This window comes from Geotrypetes seraphini, chromosome 4 (assembly GCF_902459505.1).
Source record: "Geotrypetes seraphini chromosome 4, aGeoSer1.1, whole genome shotgun sequence".
Classification (NCBI taxonomy): domain Eukaryota; kingdom Metazoa; phylum Chordata; class Amphibia; order Gymnophiona; family Dermophiidae; genus Geotrypetes; species Geotrypetes seraphini.
This window is the reverse complement of record NC_047087.1, coordinates 131,479,815-131,499,184: the sequence shown is the minus strand read 5'-3', so window position 1 is coordinate 131,499,184 and position 19,370 is coordinate 131,479,815. Positions and strand designations below refer to the sequence as shown.

General features: G+C 42.5%; 1 protein-coding gene across 4 annotated transcripts in view; it reads left to right on the top strand.

Annotated features, from left to right (window-relative positions):
* Positions 1-14,071, top strand: part of RIPK4 (receptor interacting serine/threonine kinase 4) — a 103,387-nt gene extending 89,316 nt beyond the window's left edge. For all 4 annotated transcript variants that reach the window (XM_033942308.1, XM_033942309.1, XM_033942310.1 and 1 more), the window contains exon 8: positions 11,921-14,071. In XM_033942308.1, coding sequence (XP_033798199.1) covers positions 11,921-13,104 — 1,184 coding nt within the window. In that variant the 3' untranslated portion in view covers positions 13,105-14,071. The remainder of the gene's footprint in view (positions 1-11,920) is intronic.
* The last annotated feature ends 5,299 nt before the right edge of the window (positions 14,072-19,370 follow it).

Below are 19,370 nucleotides of genomic sequence, written 5' to 3'. Positions count from 1 at the left end.
AGCCAATGAAGAAAACAGCAGATATGACTGCAGGGCCCATCTATTTTTCACCATTTTTCTGCCTATTGCTATACTGCATTTTTGAAAGCATCTCCATGTATAGGCTGCACATGCAAATAGCAATTTCAGAAAGCTGCTGTTTACATTAAATAGTTGTGATGCGGAGACATCAAAGGGGGTGTATGTTGGGTATGGATAAGGTAGGCACAAAATTTATACATGTATTTCCCATTTTACAATGAGAATACCTAAGAACATAAGAGTTGCCATTCTGGGACAACTGAAGAGTCCATCAGGCCCTCCAGCAAGTACATTCTGAGTATCTTAAGCAAGTGGGTCCCCAACCCTGTCCTGGAGAATCACCAGGCCAATCGGGTTTTCAGAATAGCCTTAATGAATATGCATGGAACTGATTTGCATGCCTGTCACTTCCATTATATGCAAATCTCTCTTATGCATATTCATTAGGGCTAGCCTGAAAACCCGATTGGCCTGGTGGTCTTCCAGGACAGGGTTGGGGACCACTATCTTCAGCTATCATTTGTAGGGTTTCTGTTGAAGGCCCTATCTGTATCATTTTGGTACCCTTTCCATGATCTGCATCCATCTCCTCAGAGCATTTTATGTTGAGGTTTCATTTTTCTGACCTAGCATTTCTGTGCTTCTCCAAAGTCAATCAGAACTAGGCTTGGATCTAGTACCTTGATTTTTCCTGTATTTTATATTCCCTAACACCAGTGGCGTACCTAGGGTATGTGGCACCCGGGGCCCATCATTTTTTGACACCCCCCCCCCCCTCATGTAAAAAATTTTTTTTTTTTTTTTTTTTGCAATAACCATGAAATGGAATAAATGGTCAGAATAGAAACAGGCAGTGAAAATTTTCTTTTATTGAACCTCATTTATGTAACCATTATTCCAAACATAACATAACATAAATTATGTCTGAATTGTCATGACATCAGAAGTACATATGGAGTAGTTGCAGGTGATGCTTGGGACAGTTCTGATTATGTTAGTTTGGTTTTATGTGTTTTTTGAATAGAAGGGTTTTTATTTCTTTTTTTAAGGTTTTGTAGTTTGTGGTCGAGGTCAATAGGTTGTAGAGTTGGGGGTCAAGTGTTGCAGCTCGAATGGCTAGGAGGTTGTCGAACAGTTATTTCTTTTGACGTTTTTGGTTGGAGGGTGTGTGAATGGTGCGTGAGTTCTCCTATGTCTGTTTGAAGTGGATTGAATTATTTAGCTGAAGAAATTAGTTACCCCCCCATTCCACACACATTAATTCTCTTCCATTTTTGTTCCCATTATAAAAAAACACTGATAAGTTCCCAGGAAAAAAATACATTAAAATAAGAAGTGAAAACAAAGGCCCCTACAGATGAGAACATAACATAAGAATAGCCTAACTGGGTCACACCAATGGTCCATCATGCCCAGTAGCCCATTCTCATGGTAGCCAATAGTGCTGCCCGATTCAGAGAAAAATATTTCATTCGATTCGATTCACCCTGTTGAATCGATTTTTCGATTAGATTCACTGTTAATGACACCGCTTTTTAAGTTTAAACAAAGTATAACAATAAATTTCACAACAACAATAAATTTCACAAAGTACTTAAAAAAAAAAAATCAAATTTTTCCATTAAAGCAGTTCTGGAGACATTTGCTTGAACAGTCTTTTTTCCCAGTCCATAAGCAAGCAATATGAAAAAGATTTCCTTAATTATCTACTCAAACATTTTTGCTATTTACTTTCATTGTACCTAGACTATTATTCAGTAGAAAAAATTTAGTTTGTTCAATCAAGCAGAACATTCACTCATAGAAGTCCAATGTCCACACAGGATTTGATTGAACAAACCAAATTTTTTCTACTGAATAATAGTTTAGGTATACTGAATAGCAAAAATGTTAAAGCCACACAGAAAAGCAGTAAAAGTCAATAGGTTCTCCAAGTGGGAACAACCTGATGTCTCAGCACTTGAGGAAAAGACCACGTAATAATGTTTATAAGATAAATCATATAAATGATTATACTGAAGCAGGGTGTCCTCAGTGTGAGAGGTAAGCGAGAGGAGAGAATTCTCCAGTGCTTTACACAATAAGGCTCCTCTGCCTGCAGTGCACACCATCATAGGACACCTCAGGTGTGCTCAAATTAATCAATGTGATAAATTAAACAGTGATAAACAATTGGTCAATCACAAGAGTGCAAGATCAAACAGGTTGTTCCCACTCAGAGAACCTATTGACTTTACTGCTTTTCTGTGTGAGTAGATAATTAAGCAAATTTCTGATAGCCTACAGAACTGATTCTCACCTTCCATCCCCAGCCCCCAAGACTTACCAGACCCCCCCTGCCGATGCATTTACTTACTGCCTGAACTGGATATTAAATCGTGGGGAAGAGAGGAGAAATGCGGGGAAAGAGCCAGCCAAAACTAGTATTTGTTGCTGCTGAGTGCACCAATCCAGGGCAAGCAGACGCTTCCCCCATGTCTTAATAACAGACAATGGACTTTTCCTCCAGGAATTTGTCCAAACCTTTCTTAAAACCAGCTACGCTATCTACTTTTAACATAACTTCTGGCCACTTCATTTTTAAGCTTAGATCTTTCCTTCCAAACAGAGACCTTGCTAGATGTCAAATACAGCACAAGGTAACTTCACATGGACTTAACTGTGCAGGAAATGAATCTCCTCATACACCCACCATATAGTGCAAAAATGTGCAAAGGTCTGTTTTTTTCTTTCGATCACTACATAGCCTAATGCCACACAAGCAGCGCTGTTACAAACATATTCTGAAGGTCAATGCTAAGGTTGACAAAGTTTCCTTCCTTGGACCAGAAGGAGATACTGACAAACCACTGGAAGAGATTCTAAAACAACTACCCAGAAATAACACCCAAAGACCCACTCAGTGTGTGAACCAGTTGAGTGGAGTGGACTAACTGGGGGTGGAAATGGGCCCAGAGTTTGCTCAGCAGAATTTCCCAGACTACCTCTTCCTCTCAACACACTGACATGCTACCACCACCACCAACACTAGGAACACCTCACCGAGTATGCCAGCAATGCTTATAAACTTTATAAAACACATTATTATATTTTCTTATAAAGCATATATTTTAACTGAACTCAGCCTTGCCATTCACAAAAATAGAAAAGTTCCCATTTCAAGCTGTCTCATGTACACTTTTCAAATCTAACATATTGTAATCACAAAACAGAAAATAAAATTATTTTTTTCTACCTTTTGTTCTCTGATCAATATTCAAATCTTGTTGGTCCCAGGCTCTTGTTGTCTTGCTTGCCAGGGTCTCCTTTCTCCGTGCTAACCATCCGTCTGCCATCTCTGTTCTCCCCTTCCGTTTCCCTTCCCTCTCCCGGAGATCTGGCATCTTTCCTTTTTTTTGTCTCCATCCACAGATTCACCTTTTCTCAACTCCCCACCACCCCAGGATCCACCATCTCTCCCTTTCTGTTCCCAACTATCCTCCTATCCAGTATCTCTATCCCCCCTCCACACCATCTCCTGTTTCCAAGTTCTCTCCCTTTCTGTTCTTTCCCTCCCTAAATCCCATTATGCACCATCTCTCTCCCACTCCTCTGTTTTTAGACCCATTATTTCTAACCCCCAAAGTCTGGCATATGCACGTATCTTTGAACCCCCCCTTCCCTCTCTCCCTCTGTGTACTTTTACACCAGGACCCCCCTCCCCCGAAGGTCTGTCCCCCCTCCGAAGGGCTACACCCCACCCCTGAAGACCTGCACACCCCCGAAGGACTTTACCTCCCACCCGAAGGTCTGTCCCCCTCTGAAGGCCTAAACCCCACCCCTGAAGGCCTGCACCCTCCCCGAAGGATTGTACCCCCCCCCCGAAGGTCTGTCCCCCCCTGAAGGCCTGCACCCATCCCGAAGGCCTGCACCCACCCCGAATGCCTGCACCCACCCCGAAGGCCTGCACCCCCGAAGGCCTGTCCCCCCCCTTGAAGGCCTGACCCCCCCTTGAAGGCCTGCCTGCTTGTCCCCCCTTGAAGGCCTATCCCCCCTTAAAGGTCTGCCTGTCCCACCCCCTTGTAGGCCTGTCCCCCCTTAAAGGTCTGCCTGTCCCCCCCTTGAAGGCCTGCCTGCTTGTCCCCCCTTGAAGGCCTGTCCCCCCTTAAAGGTCTGCCTGTCCCACCCCCTTGTAGGCCTGTCCCCCCTTAAAGGTCTGCCTGTCCCACCCCCTTGTAGGCCTGTCCCCCCTTGAAGGCCTGACCCCCCCTTGAAGGCCTGCCTGCTTGTCCCCCCTTGAAGGCCTGTCCCCCCCCTTGAAGGTTGGCACTCCCCCAAAGGCCTGCACCCCCTTGAAGGCCTGTCCCACCCCCCTTGTAGGCCTGTCCCCCCCTTGAAGGCCTGCCTGCTTGTCCCCCCTTGAAGGCCTGTCCCCCCCTTGAAGGCCTGCACCCCCCCTTGAAGGTTGGCACCCCCCCAAAGGCCTGCACCCCCTTGAAGGCCTGTCCCCCCCCCTTGTAGGCCTGTCCCCCCCCTTGAAGGCCTGCCTGCCTGTCCCCCCCCTTGAAGGCCTGTCCCCTCCCTTGAAGGCCTGCACCCCCTTGAAGGTCTGCACCCCCCCGAAGGCCTGTCCCCCCCACTTGAAGGCCTGCCTGCCTGTCCCCCCCTTGAAGGCCTGCACCCCCTTGAAGGTCGGCACCCCCCCTGAAGGCATGCACCCCCCTGAAGGCCTGTCCCCCCTTGAAGGCCTATCCCCCCCCTTGTAGGCCTGCACCCCCTTGTAGGCCTGTCCCCCCCCCTTGTAGGCCTGTCCCCCCCTTGAAGGCCTGCCTGCCTGTCCCCCCCCTTGAAGGCCTGCACCCCCTTGAAGGTCTGCACCCCCCCCCCCCGAAGACCTGCACCCCCCCCTTGAAGGCCTGCCTGCCTGCCTGTCACCCCCCTCCCCCTTGAAAGTCTGCCTGCCCGCTCGCCTGCCCGCCCCACCCTGAAGGCCTGATGCCCCGACCCACCCCGAAGGACCATTCGCCCCCCTGGCCTCCCCGCACTACCTATGAAGCAGCCGCAGCAGGATCGCGACGTCAGCTATCTTTGCGCTGCTTAGGAGCTGCTTCCTGCGCCGCGGTCCCGCCCCCTCCTCTGACGTCAGAGGAGGGACGGGACCGCGGCGCAGGAAGCAGCGCCCAAGCAGCTGAGGGATTGCTGACGTCGCGATCCTGCTGCGGGCTGCTTCATAGGTGTGCTGGAAGGTCAGTGGGGCGAGCGGTCCTTCGGGCGTGGGGGGGGACTGAGCGGCAAGGCCGGGAACACCCCCTCAGGGCTGGTACCCGGGGCGGCCCGCCCCCCCCCCCCCCCCCCCCTAGGTACGCCACTGTCTAACACCATTACAGTAATCCTCCTAGGTAGAGGGTATTGCCACATTCCAATTAGTCCTAACTCTGACTACCTGTGTGTCAGTCCTATAACATAATGCACACATTTGACAGGAGAAAATAATTTTTTTCAAGAATTGTACATTTTTCAAGTACACAGCATTCATATACATTAAAAAAAACCTTGCTTAAATTTCAAAATATATAAAGTGCTCGGTCATAAGTTTTTCACCATTCCAACCAGCAATGGTATAATTGCATCATTGTACCACTTGCCTGCCTAACCATTTAACATTAAAACATACACTGGAAGCTGTTCAACTTGTTCTGAAATTCACTTGTTCTTGCTCAGATGTTCCAAGTTGCAGTGATCCAGGCAGGTAGCATCCAATGCCAGATTCAATCTTTTCTCAAGATGTCCCCACTGCAAAAACCACACACAAAAAATAAAAATCCAAAAACATGCTGGAGTGACAATTAAAATTGTTACAACACATGAAAGACATTTGGCATTTTCTCCTGTTTTGGGATTTTTGTTTTTTTGTGTTTTTTTTGCACAGGGGTCATCTTGAGAAAAGATTGAATCTCTTTAGCTATAAATTACAATATTATTATTAAGTCTTTAGCCAAAAGGAAAGATTTATAAACTATAAAAAGTTTTACCTCATGCAAAATTGTCATTTCTTTAATAAGACATTAACTATTTTTTCTGAGGCCCTCCAAGTACCTACAAATCCAAAATGTGGCCCTGCAAAGGGTTTGAGTTTGAGACCACTGGTATACAGTATGCAGCACCTCTGGAACAGAATTGTAAAGATAGTGCCTTTTTAAAAATTTTTTTGGCTTTTTGATTTTACTCGACTACTGTATTTTTTGCTCCATAGGACGCACTTTTTTTCCACCCAAAAGTAGGTGGAAATCTCCGGTGCGTCTTATGAAGCGAAGGTACAAATTTTATTACCCTCCCCCCATACCATTGTAAAACCTGCCCGCCACCGCACCCCCTTTTCTTAACCCCCCTTTTTTAACTTCCCCAGTCCGTCCATCCGTCTCCCCGCCTGCCTGCCTGCCATCGCTTCTGTTTTACCTGGTGGTCCAGTGTCCAACCAGCTCCTCATTTCCCCATCGGTGAAACAAATCGGCAGCGCGGCCGCCAGGAGCAAGCTTTACACTCTCCTGCTCAGCCCCACACTGCTTTCCGAATAGCTGCCGTAAGTTCTCGCAAGAACCTATGGCAGCCATTTGGAAAGCAGCGCGGGGCTGAGCAAGAGAGCATAAAGCTTGCTCCTGATGCCCACGCTGCTGATTTGTTTCACCGCTGGCCAGGAAATGATCCTGGAAGAGCGAAGGCTGCCACAGCAGGCAGGGAGGGAGCGAAGCTGGCTAGAACTTTTTGAAAAATTTAAAAAGGTACGGGGGGACTTGCCTGGGGCTGGCTGATTGGCCTGGGTCTTGCTGGCTGGCAGGTTTGGAGCTAGGGCTGGCTTGGAACTGGCTGGCTGGCCTGGGACTGGCTGGCTGGCTTGTTTGGGGCTGGCAGGCTGGCTTGGGGCTGCCTACCATTAGACATTCCCACCACTAGATGTGCCCTGTACTCTGATGTGACCACCAGAGGAGGGACAGGGTACAAGGCACACCATTTGGTTTAGAATTTTTTTTTTCTTGGTTTTTCCTCCTCTAGAGGTGGGTGCGTCTTATGGTCACGTGTGTCTTTTGGAGCGAAAAATATGGTACTTTATACTCTCTTTATCTGAATGGAACTACACTGCTTCAACTCAAATGCCACCAGTATCTGGACCAACTATCTTCTGCTTGCAAATTATATAGCAATAGCTTTTGGACTAATATGTTCTACTTGCAGCCTGTATGCCATAAACTCTCAGGACTTTTGCGCCACTTGCTGTATGTAAGGCACTAGTTTTTGGACTAATATGTACTGCTTGCCACTAGCTTTTAGAATGATTAAGTTCAGCTTGCATGCCACTAACTTTCTGGATTCCTAAGTCCTGTTTGTAGCTTGAAAGCCACTAGTTTTCGGTTTTGTTTTGTTTTTAGGACTGCTTTGTCTGCATGTAATTAGTATGCCTCTAACTTTAATTACTTTATTTACTACATATACAAAGGCACATAAATGCAGCAAAAGAAGGGCCCTCCTGGACAACACCTATAGCTTGCAAACATAAGTAGAAACACTCCCAAAGCAAAATATGTTTTGATAAGGGCTAAGTAAGATCAACACTACCAGGAAGAGGGAAGAGAACACAATAAAACACAAATAGGAGAACCTGGAAACAACCATCAATGAGATGACACAAAAACAAAACACTATGGAAAGGAGGCCTACTAAACACTAGCTCTATGAACAAGAAAGAAATCCAGATTGCAGACCTAATAGAGGAAAAAACACTGGATTTCCTAGCGATAACAGAATCCTGACTCACAGAAAACAGTGGTGTCATAATAAGTGAGGCATGCCCACCAGATTTTCACATCGTGCTCCAAAACAGAGGAGGGGGGAGGGTGGGTGCAATAACACACAAATCCAACCTGGGTTTCCAGCAAATGGGAAACTCAAACACAATGGACATAATGGTGTTATATGCCATCCCCGACCAAGACACAGAAGAGTGGCAAAACATTGTGAACCTCATCGCAGAAACTAACCTAAAATTCTCCTCGTTCTGGGTATGCAGAGACTTCAATCTACATGTAGATGACCCGACATGCCAAAAAGCCTAACAGGTAGACCCACAACTGGAGGGATTAGGACTACACCAATCGGTGAAAGAACAAACCCGCACTAAAGGGCACACATTAGACGTACTGTTCAGCAGAGAGGAGGATATAGGAGGAGACTGCAAACCCACCACTAGGAAAGTGCCATGGACAGACCACCACTTAACTTCAGAATAAGACAACCAGAAAATAGAAAACAATCAAACGCCAATGGAGCGAGACCAGGAATGGGGAGAGGATTCATAGTGAGCACCAAATTCAAGAACAGACTGGAGACACATGTCAAGGAAACCAAAATAACCGAGATCAGACCTCCCATAACAGGTGAGATGCTGGGACAAGGCACTGGACCATAGCCTAGAGGAAGCCCCATTAAACTACAAAAAACAAACAAAACAAGGATGGGTTCACCCCCTTGAAGAAATCATGAAACTAAAAAGAGAAAAAAGAAAATGGAGGAGATCAGATGAAGAAGCTAGAGTCAACAGAATTTACATTAAAAAAAATAAATAAGAAATAGAAAAGATTTCCTCTCAAAAAAAAGGTTCTCAAAGCCGGAAACTCCACAAAAATCCTATACCAGATAGGGAGGGTGGGTGGGTAGGTGGGGGAGGAACCAGAAAGAAATAACAAATAAAAGCTCACGTACTATCGAAGAATTCAACAACTTCTTCAAAGAGAAAATGAGGAAGCTTCAGAAAGACAACAGCCTAAATAACATACTAATGGACAAACATTCTATAGTGTAACAGAAGACATAATGGAAGATTTCAAACCCATCACAGAGATCCAGGTGAAGAAACTATTAAGGAGAGTAACACCGAGCCCACCATCCCTCGACACATGCCAAATTACACCCGATAAGAGAATTAAAAGGCCCGGAACTCTCATATCTCACGGCCATCATTAACAAATCCCTACAATCAGGACAAGTTCCACTTAAATGGAAACTCTCAGTCACCAAACCTGTTCTGAAAAATAAAGTAAAAGACCATGAAGATCTTTCCAACTACAGACCAGTAGCCAATCAACCGTGGATATCTAAACTAATAAAATAACCTGCCAACAAATATCAGATTTCCTAGAAAAAAACAAAGCTCAACCAGGCCCATTCAAGTTTCAGTCAACACCTGGGCACGGAAACTGTACTAGTAGCAGTACAGGACTGTGTTCTGAAACACCATTCAAAGGGAGAAGACATGGTAGTAGGGTTCCTGGACCTCTCAGCAGCCTTCAACATAGTTGAACACACACTGCTAAAATTTAAGATGCATGACCTTGGGCCTCAAAGGAAATGTCATAGCATGGATTGAATCCTTTCTTACAAATAGACTAACGAGGTTAGAATAGCAGGGGAATACAAGCAACTGGAAAGAAACAGAAATAGGAGTACCACAGGGATCAGCTATGTCACCCATGCTTTTCAGCATCTTCCTCCAGCTACTAGGGAACTTCATCAGAAAACTGGGATAGGATTGTTACATCTACACAGATGACAACCAACTGATGATCCCACTAAACAAATAAAATGTGAAAATGGGAGGGGGGTATATCTTTTGTTTTGGTATTATTCCTGATGGAGATTGCTCAGATGATGATCTGAGCACTTAATTAAATTGTAAAGTTATGTGAAAAATTGTTTTGTGATTGTAAGTCATTAGGTTGAATAATTTTAAAATGAAATGTTTCCATAAAGAAATGAATTAAAGAATAATTAGAGGGCATTATTTGTATGTATATAAATCCAAACCTAGACATGACAATACAGATCCAGCACATCGTAAAAAACGCATATGGCAAATTCTACTGAGTCAGAGGGTTTAAAATCTACCTCACCCACCAAGCAATGTCTAACATAATAACCCCGGTACTCACAATCCTGCTAGGCATTCCAAAGTACATGATTAAGCAGATTCAAATGGTACAAAACAGAGCAGCAAGATTTCTGCTGGGAAAATCGAGGCGGACAAGTACCGCCCCACTACTGAAAAAACTACTCTGGCTCCCTATCAAAAGCAGGGTGAAATTCAAGATCTTACTACTGATACACAAAATTGTTAACCTCTCAGAATCAAAATATCTAGTGGACACTAAACCGCATGCACAGTATGCTCAAGTCAAAATCTCCTGCTAGAAATGCCATCCTTCAGATGGGGGGGAACGGATGCCAGGGGGGGAAGCCGGACAGCAGCACTTCCCGACTGACCCTCCCCTCTCACACTCTAAAGCAGGTGCAGCAGCGGCTGGCCAGCAAGAGCAGCACTGCCGCTCCTGCTTTAGGAGGCAAGGGGGGAGGGTCAGCCTAATCGGGAATCGATTTTTTTTTTTTATTATTATTATTACTTTTTATATATATAAATCGATTCGAATTGATTCACCCGAAGTGAATCAGTGAACTGATTTGAATTGTGAATCGGGCAGCACTAGCTTTCAATAATAAATTCTGATCTGGGCTTTGAATCAGAGATTACCTATACGGTAGTACAGGGCACTTACATCTGAGCCAGTTCTCATTTACATTTCTTTAAATATATCTGTCCTTTGGTATAATGGGGAAACTCATTTAGGACTAGATTCTGTAAATGGTATCCTAATTTTTCTATAAACAGTGCTCTGAGTGTGAGTTTTATAGAATAGCATGTAACATTGCGATCCACACCCAGCTTTGGGTGCAATAATTTACACTAGCTGAAATCTGGTGTAAATTATACTGATCCCCCAAATTCTATAATAGTTTGCGCATCTTAAGTGAATTGGCACTAATTGTCTCATTACTCAAATTGTGTATGCAAATTTATATACATGCACTGAAATTTGCGTGCGCTGTGCAGTTTTGAGCATCATAGACTCCTGGAGTTAGTGGGTTCCAGGATGAGGTTCTAACACTATGGAGGGAGGATAAGTTGAAATTATTTTGCAAGCTGAAGTAAACATGATATATCCTTTGTGTTTACATAATACATCCATTGTAATATAATGGATTGGGAATGCATTATTAGCTGGCTTCTACAGAACATGCTTACATAGTAATGACTCTTGATGTTGGTGTTTCCTAGCAGCTGTTGCTTTGATTTGGATTCATCCAGGCCATTAAGCTACCATAGCATTGACAAACAAATACAATTTCCTTGGATGTAAAGGGTTTGTTTTTAAATTGTAGTGTTCAGGACTGATACAGAAAGGGTAAAATTTTCACGTTTTCAGTCTATTAAAGGTAAGGGTAGTCTCTCTACGCCAGGGGTGTCCAACCTGTGGCCCGAGGGCCGTATGCAGCCCAGTGATGTATTTTGTGTGGCCCCGGTCGAGGGTGATGCAGTGTTTTCCTCTGCTGCCCCCAGGTGTTTACCATCTTGCAGGCTCCTTCCTCTGTCTTACTGCAGCGTTTGCATGTTTGTGCAGCCCCAGAAACATTACGGCCCAGCAAAGCCAAAAGGTTGGACACCCCTGCTCTACCCCATTAGTAAGTAATAAACAGCTTATGGGGGCCACCACTTTTTTGTGTGTGTGTGATTGGCTTCTTGGTAGACTTCAGTTCATTGTTCCTATTATAATTCAGTAAATTCTAAAATAAGGCAGCTGTTCTTCAGTAATGCCCAGTTTTCCCAGAATTCTGTACTAGATTTCAAGATTCACATCCAAACATTCGTACCATGCATTTTAAATTTGTAATGGGAATGCAGTGTGTGCCTTTGAGATCTGGAAATCACTGAAATCATTGTGTACATAAAGTTTGATAATGATTTAAGGAGAGAGCTTAGGTTTTAGTATGAACCTTTTATTACAAACAATCTCTTTTTTTTTTTTCTTTATCCTAGATATTGGCATATTAGATCTTCAAAAGAGAAAACTCACAGAAGCAATTATGTCCGGAGACACTGGCAAACTGATGAAGATTTTACAGCCTCAGGATGTGGACCTTGTCCTGGATGGTAATTCGAGTCTTCTGCACCTGGCTGTAGAGGCTGGCCAAGAAGAGTGTGTCAAGTGGCTGCTCTTGTACAATGCCAACCCCAATCTCACCAATAAGAGAGGATCTACACCTCTTCACCTGGCTGCTGAAAAGAAGATGAAGAGCATTGTAGAGCTGCTTTTAGGGAGAAAAATCAACATCAATGCAAAGGATGAAGACCAATGGACAGCTCTACACTTTGCTGCACAGAATGGGGATGAGACCAGCCTGAGGCTGCTGCTTGACAAGAATGCTTCACTCGATGAAGTGGATTTTGAGGGCAGGACACCCATGCATGTAGCATGCCAGCATGGGCAAGAAAACATAGTGCGCATTCTGTTGAGACAGGGTGTTAATGTAAGCATCAAAGGGAAAGATGACTGGTTACCTCTGCATTATGCTGTCTGGCAAGGTCACCTATCCATTGTAAAGCTTCTAGCCAAACAGCAAGGTGCCTCTATCAATGTTCAAACCCTTGATGGGAGAACCCCCTTACACCTGGCTGCACAGAGAGGTCATTATAGAGTAGCTCATGTTCTCATTGAACTCCAGTCTGATGTGAACTGTTGTAGCTCACAGCTGAAGACTCCTCTACACATGGCTGCTGAAATGGGTCGTACCAGTACATCTCGGCTCCTCCTCAATCGGGGTGCTGAAATTGAAGCAGTAACAGCAGAAGGATATACTGCTCTTCATTTAGCCTCTCAGAATGGTCACCTACCAACTGTGAAATTGCTGATTGAAGAAAAAGCCAATTCTGGTATTGGTGGGCCCTTAAAGAGAACAGCACTCCATTTGGCAGCAGAGAATGGGCATACCGCAGTTGTTGATCAACTTGCTAGCTTAATAAATCCCAATGTATTAGATAAAGAAGGACTGAGTGCCCTTCAACTGGCAATCCGAGGTGGATACTTGAAAATGGTTGATGCTCTCCTAAAACATGGAGCCTTTATTGACTCAAGTAATCTGTTGCCTCAAGTACCATGTCAATATGCAAAAGAGAACAGCAGCATTTCAGCAGCTTTGCCGCCATCCCAAAGTGAAAGTTAGTAGAACAATACAAGTAGTTTTCTTCCATAGGACAGCAAAGCAAATGAAAATATACAAAGATACTAGCACACTTCTGATGTCTGAGTGAGATTGGAGAAGCCTCCTGCATATCTCTCAATATAGAGAAGGCTACTATTTTCTTTTCTTCATCTTATTATAAACATGGCAAAAGCCAATAGCTGGCAAGATTTTGATCCTTGAGTTCAGTGGCCATGGACCAGCATCATTCCACTTTTATGTGTGCTAGAGTATGCCTTTCAAGGGCAATTTTCACAAAGACTACTGATGATGATATAATATGTATCCTGAACTCTTGTGCCATTCAAGATGCTTATAATGTTTTGCCATTATTCTTTTTGGATTGCTAAGATATAGTCCTTCATTATTTTATAAGTGAATAAGTTTAATTCTTTTTATAGAATTTGCTTTTGACATATTAGTTAGACCTCTGTATATTTTAGTCTTTATTTTCCAGCCCAATGGAAGTTGGCAAAAATTATACAAAATGGGCTGAGAATGTCCATGAATTAACTCTCTAAACATTTAATGGAATGGGCTAAAACTTTGACACATTGGGGAAACCCCCCCCTCCCAGTAAAAAGACACACACAAATCCTTTTACTATGGTGCTTAAAGTTGTAACATGCAAAATGTGACTACGTTAACAGCTACAGCACAAGGACACCAACTGTCGGCACCATATCATACAGTCAATCTAATCTGAGATTTCCGAGTCGCACTTTGCCTAAATAGGTTCAAGGTGACTTGCAATGCAATTTAAATAGATACAATTTAGTATAGTACAGGAAGCTCTTAGTGGCACTTTATAATACAGTTTTGAGGTGGGTACACTTCTCCCTTTGAATCTGCGGTTTCAGTATCCGTGGATTCGGTTATTCACGGGTTTTTTTTTTTAATCGATTTTAATTTTTTGGGCTATTTTTAAGCTCTCTCAAACTCCCCGGAACCTTACCTGTTGGTCTAGCGGGCTTTTGAGGCAGGAGCGATCTTCCTACGCTCCTGCCCTGTGCAGATCAGTCATAGGAAATGGCTGCCGTGAGCTCCCGTAGTCTCTAGCTCTAGCAAATATTGAGGGAGAAGTGTATAGTACAACAGGAGAGCTAGTATGTTTGGGATGGAAGCTATGAGGTAGAGATTTCCCTACAGTACAATTTTTTAAAAAAATTTAAAACAATTCAGTGCTCTCCATGGATGTTAAAGAAGTTACATCCACTTATGCTATGAGGTACAAAATGTCTGTTATAGTCCATCAGGTGGTTGAACTGTGCACATAGTCCAGTATATGTTAATTCATAAATGTGCATGCAATTGACATGTTGTAGGGGGTGGAGATTCCATGCTCTTGGTTATAACCACATATCACCATCACGTTTGGCTGCTTATATGGTTGACATAGTGGCGACTTTACAACCAACATTTAAACACAGGTGACTGGGGTCTGCGGCATGCACAGCTCTGGCTGTCTTGTTAGGCAGACTGGATGACCCATGAGGGTCTTATTCTGCTGTAGTTCACTAGTGGTTTTACAGATGGTGTGTAGTACATACTGCGCATTAACCGTAACTTTTGCTGTTAGCACAAATAAATAGGAGGTACTAATTTAAAAAAATGTACCCATGTTAATGAACTTTTCAGTGAGGTAATGGGTGAGGACTTGCTGGACATGTCCCAAACAAGTAGCGCAGAACTTATGCACTCACCTTAACAACAACGGTTAAAGTACACTAAATGCAATACAGCATGCTATAGTAAAGGATCCTACAGAGTTCAAAATATGTGCAAAATTAGACCAGCATTTCAGAAAAATAAGCACCCCTCCCCCCCCCCTGAAAAAAGGCCAAATACATTTCTGTGGAAGCATGCTTTCCAGTAACTGTAGCATAGAAGATTTAATGCAGTGGGCTGAAACTTGGCTTGTGGGTAAAACTGATAAAAAGACCATCAAGTTTTGAAAGTTGGCCTAATTGGGCCAGTGATCAGAGCAAAACGAATTGCATAACTGCAAGTTCAAATCTTCCTCTTTCATTGACTGTTGCATTAGAAAATTGCTTTTATCACTGTTAAATAAGAATACCATTTATTGTCTCTGTAAAAAATATGTTTCCATCTCTGAGGCTGCACCTGAAGTCATTGCAGCTGCAATCATAGGTGAGGTAAACTTTTAATGAGCTGTGCAATTTGTGCAGCAGTTACACAAAGAAGTTATACTAATTTTCTAGGGAAAAATATATGCATTCTTTATTTTTCATTCCAGCTTTACTGGTTGATATCAAGCATCTACTTTACAAATGAAAAGGAAGAAGAGAAAATACAGTGCAAAACAACAAACTCTGGGGTCCCTCTGACTAAGCTGCACAAAAAAATGGTCTATGCTATCACTAGTGCAGGGCTTTCCCACACGCTGAGGCCACTTCTAACGCAGTTATAAAATGGCTGCATTTTCCATTTCATCAATTAATGCTAATTTCCACGATTTTAACACATGGCCATTAGTACAGGCGCACTTATACCTATTTTCTAGGCAATAAGGACTCCTGAGCTAATTGCACATGGCAGTGTAGCTTTGATAACCAATTAGCACAGATCATGCCTGCTCTCAGCCCCATCACACACACACCTACACCATAAAAAGTGTTTAGTGCGTGGGAAGTGTGGACCAATTCAAAAACTACCACAAAATGTCTGGTTACACCCTACTGTCGAGCCCCTCTGTACATTGAAATCATACTAATTCCCATATCTCCTCAAGACCACATAATAGATAAGACCCAAGAAAAGAGAAATCCTGAACTCAGAGAAGTAAAAGCAATAACAAAAGGAAAATTTCACATTTGGAAGACAAAATAACCTTTCAAATTAATATGTCCACCCATATAACCTCAGAGCCCTTATCCTCTGAGCTTAGATCAAACTATATTGAGAAAAACCTGTAATTGGGTAGGTTAAGAATGGAAGGGCTACACCTTTGATATTGAATACATTTACAAGAAAATTGGATGAAAGATGCATACAGCTCCCAAGGCCATAGCCTCAGATTGTATCTCTAGAAACTTCTTCCTCCTTTTCTGTCGTCTGGAAAAATGAAAACCTTGGAAAACTTTGAGTTCCTGAAATATATTTTCAGATTTTTCATCCTACAAAAATAAGGCTAATATTGCTATTCAACAACTTCAGATGAAGAATTCAGAATAGCAGAGACTTCTTAACTATTAACAGTTTCATTTTTATATCATTTCCCTCTTGCCCATTAGTACCTACTGTTCCAGTCATGGATAAACTATTTTCCTGATGGAGGAGAGACTTCTGCAGTAAATTTCAAAACCTCCTTCTAACGCATCTTGCAGATTTTGGAAAATTCAAGATCTTTAAGTTAAGAGACATAAGATTGGGCTACTAGGCTTGATAGACCATTGGTCTGACTCAGTAAGACTATTATTATGTTCTTATGTTTTATACATTTTCCAACAGATGGTGAACCACCATTTGTAATGAGCTAACTCTGCTTATGCTGCACTGCCATCATCTATTATAGATGTTTGTTCAGTTTTTCATACCTTTGAAGCCATCACTTTAATAAATACTGAGACTGAAATTTATATGAATTAAAATAAGGTTACAATAGCAAGGGAGATACATATTTTATGCATACCAGCCATGCTATTCCAAATAATCTAAAGTGATTTCTGGACATATTTAGCAGAGAATTAAGAGTTCCTCTGGGGAGAAACCTCCATTCTTCCTACCCTGCTGGTTCACATTTTTCTTGCCGAGTATTGACTAAGGAGGCAGCCATTTCCACTTGGTTAGTTCTACTTTCCAATGTTTCCAAATGTACTTCCTGCTCTTCCAGAGTCACAGTTCTTAGGGTTTTACCAGTTCTCAGGGCACCTTCCATGCCTAACCCCTCCCCAAAATTTTTTTTAAAACCGAACTGGCAGGCTTTCCTGTATTTTCTAAGGGTGCTCCCCATCCAGCTATTTCTCATTATCTTTCATAAACTCTTGTCAAATCAATATTCAAAGCCATTTATGCAGTCATTATTAGAGGCCAACCAAATAAGTGGTACAATCCAAAAAGATATACAAGCTGTGGCCTAGAGAATGTATCTATTTTGGTGGAAGCATCTTTAGGGATGAAATAGAGGTAGGCAAATCAAAATCTGTATCAATAACTACTGCTACTACCATTTAACATTTCTATAGTGCTGATAAGTCATACAGAGTGCTGTACAATAACATATTTGAGACAGTCCTTTCTAAAGTTATATGGCTCTTATCCTGCTGTACTGTATATCTAACTCTGACTATCCTTGTACCTTCTCTCTTCTAACAAGCAGTCTAAATATAATCACTATAATTTTCCTCTTCCTTCCTATGCAATCTGGGTCTGACATACTGAATTAATGAGCTTTCAGCTGCTGGCCCCTCTTTTTAGGTTAAATGCTTATCAACATATGATCTGAATTCCTCATGAAGACCCTTTTTTCCAAGAGATACACGCCATCATTGGAGAATAGTTTATTCCATATAGAGGCCCAGTTTCCCAGTGAACCTAAATGGCTCCTCTTGTATATCGGATTTAGAACCTCATAATGAAGTCTGCCATAAAACAGCCTTTCCTCTTCTTTGCCTTGTTCCTTCCCCTGTTAATTCATCTTAAGGGTACTCCTCAAATGGCTTTGCATACCTACCGTAGTTCCAACCTTGTTAATGCTTTGCCTTTTCACCTGCAATCAGAGCTTATCCTTTATTAAATTTAAGAAGGGGATAAAGACATTACTTTTGACTGTTAATAGCACGTGTCTTTTTTTTTTCCTTCTTCTTTTCCCTATTTTTCCCTCCACTTCTTTCCTTCCTTCATTAACTTTCTTATTGTCTTCTTTCCTCCTGTTTGTAGTCTGGTTTCATTCCATTTAACCAGTTTGATGGCTTCCTCAAAAAGCAGTATAGTGAGTGAAGACTGTATTATATTGACAACCAGGGATCTTATAGGGGTTTTAATACACACTGATGGCACTGGGAAACATTCTTGAAAGTGACCAGATTATAGTAAATTGAGCTACATGCCAAAATATTAAGCATCCACTTCCTGCCCCTCTCCCAAACATTGCATCTCAAAAATTATACTCATGAGTGTCACTCATTCTTCTCTGGCACTTCCACATTAGTTAGTGCCATAGTAAGTCTTATAATGAATGCATGAATAATTGTAATACAGAGCAATATAAATATACTGTGTATATAAGGTTTCTATTGCATGTATACAGTGTATATTTTTTCTGTTATAGCATAAGCTGTGTATGTTTTAATGCACACCACTTTGCTCAGCTTTCTTTAGTGCACCATTCTTATCAATAAAATCTATTGAAATTATTTTTGGTGCTGTGTAATGTCTGCATTTTGTAGAATGACCAATTTTCACGAGGGTCTGTGCATGGCTTCCAGTTATACTACATTCCTTATCGTCCCACCAGACCAGTCCAGATGCTTGGGTTTGTGCTGTCATACTAGAAGGCAGAGACTAAGAAACTGAGTTGTATTGTCAGAGAAATACTGGCTGGCCAAGAGGTTTTTAAGCAGTCTCCAACAGGTCAAGCAATCATATTCAGTCTGCAGTGATCTGGTAAGAATATTTGTCATTTTTTTGAAGCACATTTTTGACCTCTCAAGCAGTGAGTTTAAAAAGAAATGGAGGCTTAAGCAGAGAGATGGTACTGAATTTATTTCCTTCTTTGGGGTCCAGGTTACTCTCTACCCCCTTCTCCCCAGCCTCATCTTTCTTTTGAGGGGTAGCTAATTTGTGCCTCAGAGTTCCTTCTTGAGAACCTGAATTTATTATACATATCAACAGACAATTTGTTTGTTATCCTGTTAAGTAGGGTGTTTTTTGGTTGGTTTTTTTTGTGTTTTTTTTAGCATTGACTGCAGTTGGACCATCCAACAACTAAAGTTCTAGCCAGGAGAAATGGAGTTTGAGGACAGAAGATAGGGAAAGAAGTATTGGGAGAGCAAAGAGTTATGGAAAAAATAGGAGAAACACTGGATTAGTACATTATGTGTGTATGAAAGTGGAGATAAGTTGGAGGAGACATGGAATGAGGCTGGGGGGAAAAGAGGGTAAAGCGATAAGATTGTATAGGACAAGAAGACACAGCGGGTAGGGAGGGGGTAAAGGGATGTGTGCATGGGATGCTAAAAGTCAGAAACATGTTATGTGAAAGAATGCAGAGACAAGAGCTTCCTCTG